This window comes from Eutrigla gurnardus (assembly GCF_963514095.1).
Source record: "Eutrigla gurnardus genome assembly, chromosome: 22".
Classification (NCBI taxonomy): Eukaryota; Metazoa; Chordata; class Actinopteri; order Perciformes; family Triglidae; genus Eutrigla; species Eutrigla gurnardus.
Window position 1 is genome coordinate 10,001,782 of NC_139933.1, and position 8,746 is coordinate 10,010,527.

Consider the following 8,746-nt stretch of genomic DNA (forward strand, 5'->3'; position numbering starts at 1 on the left):
ATGGACTGAAAGTCAAACCAAAGAATGAACATTTTCTCCTCTATTATATGATAGTTACCCACCTGGAGAAACAGTGAGCAGCAGACATCACCCACTCTCTGTTGATGAGGGAACCACCACAAACATGGCTGCCAAATCTCTGCAGACTGACCTGCCAGGGCCAACTTCCTGCTGGAGCGTCTTCACCTCCAACTATCTTGGTGTTCAGGGGAGTGATGCCACACACTGGAAACAGCAACAGGACATAAAAGGTCAATCTTAAATAAGGAAGAGTGTATAATTTAATTGACCCTGGAAACAGCATTTTTATTAAAGATTCATGATTACGTATAGAAAACAGTAGAGCTTAAAGGTTGTATCAGCGATTCTGGGCTGAAACAAAAATGATCACATTCATCTGTTTTTACCTCAGGATCCGCTAGCTGCCCGCCCCAAAAGCAGGCCGTCAAAAAAACGCGTGTCTCTAGGCAGCCTAGGCTCCGAGCTCGCACACAAAAACAAATGGTACTACCAACACCTCAAAAGCAAAATAAACAGTGTTCCAACCAATCACAGACAAGGGGTGGGTGGCACGTTCATGAAAATCTGCATCCATGATCATTTTCAAAACACGGGAGGGAGGGGCTAGCTGGCTCTGTTTGTTTTGGATCTCGCAACGGAAGTGAGGGCAACCAGAATCGCTGATACAACCTTTAATGCAAGGATAATTAGTAATTAGTCCCAATCATGATGGTTTACAAATTCCTGACATGGGTGACTCCTAATGGGAGCATCAGAATAGACACTGTGGACAAAAGAACGCCACAACATTTTCACTTGAAACGGCCCAAAAGCAACACACGGACTGTACCAAATGTTTCCTATCATTTTTAACAAAAACAAGAGACTAAATGACATGAATATTCAGAGTACTGTAGTTATCTGGATACTCACATTCAGCACTAGATGCTGAGGATCCTGGATCTGTGGTTGGGTCTGGTTCTGCAGTAGCAACAGTAGTGGTAGCAGTAATAACAGGGGGGGGCAGACCAGTACAGGTGAAGCTGCTGTCAGCATCCAGCCCACTGGAGGTGAACTGGACAAAGCCTGGCTGATCAGAGCGGATGTGGGAGTTGATCCAGGATTGGTACCTGGACACTCTGGAGTAGACTCCCGGCAGATTGGGCCGAGCACAGCCAAAACCAAAGCTGACAATTCCAGACTGGACCCAGACGGAGCCCTGCTGGTTCACCATTGGACCTCCTGAGTCACCCTGAGGAGATGGAGAGGAGACGTCTGAGCATTTCAGGAAAAACACATTCATCAACAAGTCACAGATTACATGAAGCAGTCTACCTGACACGAGTCTTTGCCTCCTGCCAGAACACCAGCGCAGATCATGTTGTCTGTGATTGTACCGACTCCATTGAGACAGTTACACTGTCTGTTTCCCAGAACTGGCACCTCCACTTCTTGAAGGGTTTCAGGGAACGGTAAAAACACTGAGGACCAACCAGAAGAGAGAACATTCACACATCCACGTATCATTATGGGACACTCAAACAAAACCATGTGTCATCACCAAGCAGACTCACCTCCCTCCTCGACGGCCCCCCAGCCAGTGACCCAGCTATCAGTACCGTTGTTGAACACACTGTCTCCAGCTGCCAGACACACAGGTCTGATGTAGTCTGTGAATTTGACCGGTGAGGAGAGTCTGAGCAGAGCGATGTCGTTGTCGCTGCTTAAACTGTCGTAGTTTGGATGCAAAATGATTGTGTCGACAGTTCTGGACACTTGGTTTGGGTTGTTGCCCTGTAGGTTCTGACGACCGAGAGAAACCTGCCATCTAGACGTACTGGTACTGAAGTACAAATGACAAAAATGGATCGGTTTTAGGATTAACATGGACTGAAAGTCAAACCAAAGACTGACCATTTTCTCCTCTATTATGTGACAGTTACCCACCTGGAGAAGCAGTGAGCAGCAGACATCACCCACTCTCTGTTGATGAGGGAACCACCACAAACATGGCTGCCAAATCTCTGCAGACTGACCTGCCAGGGCCAACTTCCTGCTGGAGCGTCTTCACCTCCAACTATCTTGGTGTTCAGGGGAGTGATGCCACACACTGGGAACAGCAACAGGACATGAACGGTCAATCTTAAATAAGGAAGAGTGTGTAATTTAATTGACCCCGGAAACAGCATTTTTATTAGAGATTCATGATAACGTATACAGAAAACAATAGAGCTTAAAGGTTGTATCAGCGATTCTGGGCCGAAACATAAATGATCACATTCATCTGTTTTTACCTCCGATCCGCTAGCTGCCCGCCCCATAAGCAGGCCGTCAAAAAAACGCGTCTCTCTAGGCAGCCTAGGCTCCGAGATCGCACACAAAAACAAATGGTACTACCAACACCTCAAAAGCAAAATAAACAGTGTTCCAACCAATCACAGACAAGGGGTGGGTGGCACGTTCATGACAATCTGCATCCATGATCATTTTCAAAACACGGGAGGGAGGGGCTAGCTGGCTCTGTTTGTTTTGGATCTCGCAACGGAAGTGAGGGCAACCAGAATCGCTGATACAACCTTTAATGCAAGGATAATCAGTAATTAGTCCCTATCATGATGGTTTACAAATTCCTGACATGGGTTACTCCTAATGGGAGCATCAGAACAAACACTGTGGACAAAAGAACGCCACCACATGTTCACTTGAAACGGTCCGAAAGCAACACACGGACTGTACCAAATGTTTCCTGACTGTAATTTTTTTTTTTAACAAAACCAAGAGACTAAATGACATGAATATTCAGAGTACTGTAGTTATCAGGATACTCACATTCGGCACTAGATGCTGAGGATCCTGGATCTGTGGTTGGGTCTGGTCCTGCGGTAGCAACAGTAGTGGTAGCAGTAATAACAGGAGGGGGCAGACCAGGACAGGTGAAGCTGCTGTCAGCATCCAGCCCACTGGAGGTGAACTGGACAAAGCCTGGCTGATCAGAGCTGATGTGGGAGTTGATCCAGGATTGGTACCTGGACACTCTGGAGTAGACTCCCGGCAGATTGGGCCGAGCACAGCCAAAACCAAAACTGACAATTCCAGACTGGACCCAGACGGAGCCCTGCTGGTTCACCATCGGACCTCCTGAGTCACCCTGAGGAGATGGAGAGGAGACGTCTGAGCATTTCAGGAAAAACACATTCATCAACAAGTCACAGATTACATGAAGCAGTCTACCTGACACGAGTCTTTGCCTCCTGCCAGAACACCAGCACAGATCATGTTGTCTGTGATTGTACCGACTCCATTGAGACAGTTACACTGTCTGTTTCCCAGAACTGGCACCTCCACTTCTTGAAGGGTTTCAGGGAACGGTAAAAACACTGAGGACCAACCAGAAGAGAGAACATTCACACATCCACGTATCATTATGGGACACTCAAACAAAACCACGTGTCATCACCAAGCAGACTCACCTCCCTCCTCGACGGCCCCCCAGCCAGTGACCCAGCTATCAGTACCGTTGTTGAACACACTGTCACCAGCTGCCAGACACACAGGTCTGATGTAGTCTGTGAATTTGACCGGTGAGGAGAGTCTGAGCAGAGCGATGTCGTTGTCGCTGCTTAAACTGTCGTAGTTTGGATGCAAAATTATTGTGTCGACAGTTCTGGACACTTGGTTTGGGTTGTTGCCCTGCAGGTTCTGACGACCGAGAGAAACCTGCCATCTAGACGTACTGGTACTGAAGTACAAATGACAAAAATGGATTGGTTTTAGGATTAACATGGACTGAAAGTCAAACCAAAGACTGAGCATTTTCTCCTCTATTATGTGACAGTTACCCACCTGGAGAAGCAGTGAGCAGCAGACATCACCCACTCTCTGTTGATGAGGGAACCACCGCAAACATGGCTGCCAAATCTCTGCAGACTGACCTGCCAGGGCCAACTTCCTGCTGGAGCTTCTTCACCTCCAACTATCTTGGTGTTCAGGGGAGTGATGCCACACACTGGGAACAGCAACAGGACATGAAAGGTCAATTTTAAGCAAGCAAGAAGCTATTCATTAATTGACCCCGGAAACAGCAGTTTTATTAAAGATTAAAGATAGTTCAATCATTTAACAAGTTTGGGTTTCTCCCAGTTTATTAAAAGTATGTGGTGCTACTTCAAGTTTAGAAATCTAATTTCAGCTGAACTTGAAATGAATATTCGATACCGAAACCCAACATTTAAAATGTTTTCAACTTACCATCAAGCTGAGCATGTGAATCTGGGAAAGAGAGACCGCAAATATGTTATTTACATCAATCTGAGTAGCTCTAAGTCAAGTTAAGTTTAAAAAAAAGATTTATATATATATATATATATATATATATATATATATATGTAAGTAGTGCAGCTCAATAAAGATGTTAAGTGTGACTTACATGCAGTCAAAAGGCAAGCCAGCGTCAGAACGCAGATCCACTTCGTCAAAGCCATTGTGTGACTGCGAGGCTCCTGTTTGTCACTTTTTATATTGTTTGACTCGTCACCTGCCGTGAGGTAAACACCTCCCATGAGGCAACCTCCAACATCTAATGACTTGCAAAGGAATGCTTGTTGCTTTTGCTTCATTTTTGGGGAATGTAATTCCGTACAGCTTAGAGGCCACTGTCCTAATATTTTGATGACATATCCAAACTTGACCACTATTGATTGAATGACACAGAAGACCTTTAGTCTAAACAGAGCTCAATAGAGCCTTCACTTCTTTTGTGTCCCTATCAGGGAAGCAGACAAACCAGTCACATATATGATGTTTGTAAACTCAGTGTGAAAACGTGCAAATACCAAACATGTCACGCACATGAGAAACAGCATGCATTTGAACACGTTTACCAGATTTAACAAAAAACAACATAGGATTTCATAGACAAAACACCTCCTTGTTGTGTCCCTCCTAATTTACACAATAGCTATTATCATACTGATAACATTCAAGATACCATGCAACACACATGAATCATTTTGATGAAATACCATGTATCTTCAATATGATCAAAGTTTATTGAATTCATAATGCATGCTTCCATTAAAGCTGCTGGATGATCCAAAAATAATCTATTCTCAATTGATCAGTCATCAAGATTAGAAATAATCATCATAAAGGTGTTTTAGGGTTTCTTGAGCAAGAAGGGTTGACCAACTGCAGTTATGTCATCTCAGAACCAAACATGTCGAAGAAGCACGTCATTCGTATAAACAACAATTTCAACACAACATTTCCACCAGCACCTACACACTACCACTCATCACCGATCATTACAGCAATTGTCTCAAAAAATAGCTCAACAAAGGTAAAGAATTTAACCAGTTATGAATAGCTCTTGCTGACAGCTTGCGAAAAAAAAAACTTATATAACAAACAATACTACACAGGTGTATATGCATTCAAGTTATGGCTGTAACTGCCCCACCTCATCCATCATTTTCCATCTATTCTTTAAATGCAAATACGCATGTTGACAGCCAGGATAAAGACCTTTTCAAATGCAGTGTTACATAACCTGAAAATAACAGACAGAGCCTGATGTTTGCTTGCATTTTTTAATGTATAACTTGGATAAATCCACTAAGGACACAATGCATTACTATTACTTCTATCAAAAAAGCTTAAAACTTTACTCGAGCAAACCCACACACTACAGAGGAAGTAGTAGAGCACTTCTTGCTGCAGTGACATTGTATGCTATTGTTTGTTACTCACTTCCATGGATTAAAAGCCATGGCAAATGCTGGCACAATGAATTACACTTTTAATTATTAATAAATAATAACAACTTAAGTATTTTGTTATCACACATGCCAGTGTTGGTAAATAAGAAGGGGGGGAAAAGCCACCATGCTCATCTCTACAATGATTGCATTGGACCAATGACTAACTCTATTAGTCATTATTTCAACATATCTACATTATATGAAACTGCTGATGCAGTCGAGTTGAACCCGACTCCCTTGAGGAAGTCATCACATCAAATGAAGGAAGTCCAGTCTTGCTACTTTATTTCCACTGCTGGAAAAACACAAACTGTCTGAGACAACTGTCTGAGGCAGAAGCAAGGAATGCTAAAGTCACAACTGGAAAATGCGTGTGAATGGTGACAGCTTAATGACGAGAGACGACGCAGGTCTGGGTTGAGTTCAGCAAATAACAAAAGAAGCTACACTTTAAGGCCATTTGTCAGTCAGGCTTGGTTGTGACAGAATGTCCACACTGCAGGTCACGTGGTAAGAGGAACAACGACAGAAGCTGCAGAAACATTTCTTTCAGGGCTTTGAGTCACCCCAGCTTAAGCAGTCAGGTTAAGATCCAAACCGCCTCTGGTACACACCTGGTTCACATAGATGAAATATTCCGTTTCACTATACGCTTGTTTCACTAAAGGGCATATTGTGAACCTGCTCTAACAGCATGCACAGCCATGAACTCACTGCATGCTCCCTCAGGCTAATGCTCCCCCTATGAGCCCTCTGAGCTTGAACATGAGCGATGAATTCTGTGCATAATTGCACTGTTTACATTTTAGTGTTGTCCATTTTATAAATATCTTTATTTTTGTACTATTCATCTATTTTTACAATAAGTTGTTACATTGTTTGGCATCTGTGGACAGCAAATGAAGAATTTCATTTTACAGGGAAACACATTTCTTTACTGTGCATATGATAATAAACTTTTTGAATCTTTGAATTATGAACTACCGGTAGTTCAATGTGGTGCCTTCAAGTTAGGGGTACATCAACATGACATGACTCATATCAAATCATTTAGGTTTATCTATAGATTCTTTTTTTTCTTTTCTTTTATCCATGTTATTTTTAGTCATACATCTAATGTAAATACTAGCTACTTACTCTAAATGCATGTACCAATCCACATTCACCATAATGCTGTGCATGTGGCTCCATCTCCTGGTTTGACTGAGTAATTTTAATGTTTAACACATTGAGAAACATCATCCATCCAGCCATCCATCGAAAGAAATCCATTTTAAGGATTTTTGTTATCTTCACAAACTAGGATTAAATCACGAGACAAGGGGTAGTATTCAATAATGTGTAATCAGCATTACAAACAGTCATTCACATACAAAATAACTACTGTTTTAGCAATTTTCTGTAATAAAACATCATCATATAGATCTTCTGAGATGCATCTCCAGTCCTGATTCTCTGAAAGGTATCCACAGGTGTAAACAATGCAAACACACTATGGCAGAGACCTTGCTTTTCATATCCAGTGTTGCTTCAGCTCATCACAAAATAATAATAAAAAAAAAAACAAGTTTCTATCCAGCCTTTTCCTTCATTCCTTCAATTGCTGTCCTACGTTTCAGGTTGGTGAAGAGCAACAGAAAGTTGACGATATAAGTCGACACGCAGACCATGCAGAAATCCCCCAGAACAAAGGCAAGAATAGATGCCAGATAGAGCGAGCCTGCCACAGACACCCAGGAGGAGAAGACCAAAAGCATTGCTGCTTTTTTGGACAGCGACAATCCTGCAATAAATACAAACACAAATAAAAGAAATACAGTTAAATACATTGTATCAATAATATTTGGGAAATCGTGCATGAATGATTGAAAATATGGTGGAAATTGATACATCTGTGTAAGAAAAATGTTTTGTCATCATTCATTCCCCTAAAAGACTATGCAACATTGAGTTTATCTTAAATGTAGGCCCAGCCATGGCTCGCTTACATGCTGGATTGCAAACTGGATCTATTTATTTCTAAAGAAACACTCAGCACAGCCTGTAATTCGCAGAACACAATGACAGACTAACCCAGGCCCATCTGCAGAGTGTAAAAGATGATGCCAAGCACACTGTTGGGCTGGTTCAGAGGGCTATCTTTGGCAGCAAAGAACTGGACCAGGCCAAAACCACGTCCCCACCTGCCAAAAAAAATAGAATTTATTATTTAAAAGAAAATGAAAAGACAGAAAACAGGAAATGCCAAAATAGGAATATTCACTTGGTAATCTCATAATGCAAAACTGTATCTGATTTGAAGCACACAGGATGTTTATACGTGGCAATGAAGGGGGTCCGACCTGCGAGTGAAACGTTCATGTTTACAAGCGAAGTAGTCTGAATAGCCTCTACAATACAAGTTGAGCTGATACAAGGGATTAAAAACATAAATACACACCTGGAGGTAAAGACTTTGGAGCAGCTCACAGACTCCCCCAGGTCGCACATCGCCCTGTATTCTGGGTTTCTCTCTCGGGACAGCTCGACGTGAAGCGCGTAAACGGACAAAAACAAACCCAAAACGCACAGAAATATGCGCCCTTTTCTCTCCCATTTCGGCATGGCCATGGTTATTTCAGCACACGTTTCGCCGAAGCTTTTAGATTAATTTAAACGACTCTGGGAGGTTGACAACGAGGAGAAGTCCGCTTCATATTCGAGGCGACGTGTTAAAAGTCGGATTCTCACTTTTGATTGGTCGAGGGATTTTTTTTGTCGCGGCCGTTCATTGGACAGCCGTGTTTAGATGCCGTGCCACAGTGAGGGATGTTTCCGTGTATTTACTGCGGACTTCGGTCTGTTCAGTGTGTAATCAGTGATGGAAAAAGAAGTAGGATCAGTAAAACCACTAAAACCATAGTGTGAAAAGAATCCATTAAAAGCCTTCAAATGTTTAATTAAGTAAAAGTACAGATGTAGCACACAGCGAAATGTACATGAAGTAA

At 42.5% G+C, this 8,746-nt stretch overlaps 2 protein-coding genes across 2 annotated transcripts in view; both read right to left on the minus strand.

The window, feature by feature from the left end:
* LOC311008493 (uncharacterized protein) overlaps positions 1 to 8,746 on the minus strand; it is a gene marked incomplete at its 3' end in the record, with an annotated part of 55,445 nt that overhangs the window by 35,721 nt on the left and 10,978 nt on the right. Inside the window, exons 8-17 of the mRNA XM_084002182.1 lie at positions 4,249 to 4,255; positions 3,844 to 4,006; positions 3,471 to 3,739; positions 3,232 to 3,377; positions 2,830 to 3,148; positions 1,948 to 2,110; positions 1,575 to 1,843; positions 1,336 to 1,481; positions 934 to 1,252; positions 63 to 225 (exon numbers count right to left, since the gene is read on the minus strand). Coding sequence (XP_083858308.1) covers positions 63 to 225; positions 934 to 1,252; positions 1,336 to 1,481; positions 1,575 to 1,843; positions 1,948 to 2,110; positions 2,830 to 3,148; positions 3,232 to 3,377; positions 3,471 to 3,739; positions 3,844 to 4,006; positions 4,249 to 4,255 — 1,964 coding nt within the window. The remainder of the gene's footprint in view (positions 1 to 62; positions 226 to 933; positions 1,253 to 1,335; positions 1,482 to 1,574; positions 1,844 to 1,947; positions 2,111 to 2,829; positions 3,149 to 3,231; positions 3,378 to 3,470; positions 3,740 to 3,843; positions 4,007 to 4,248; positions 4,256 to 8,746) is intronic.
* On the minus strand, positions 7,085 to 8,484 carry vkorc1 (vitamin K epoxide reductase complex, subunit 1). Its single transcript, XM_084039613.1, has 3 exons — positions 8,200 to 8,484; positions 7,833 to 7,942; positions 7,085 to 7,542 (listed from the first exon to the last, which is right to left on the minus strand). Exons 1-3 carry the CDS (start codon positions 8,367 to 8,369, stop codon positions 7,331 to 7,333), a joined length of 492 nt encoding a protein of 163 aa, XP_083895739.1. The 5' UTR covers positions 8,370 to 8,484; the 3' UTR covers positions 7,085 to 7,330.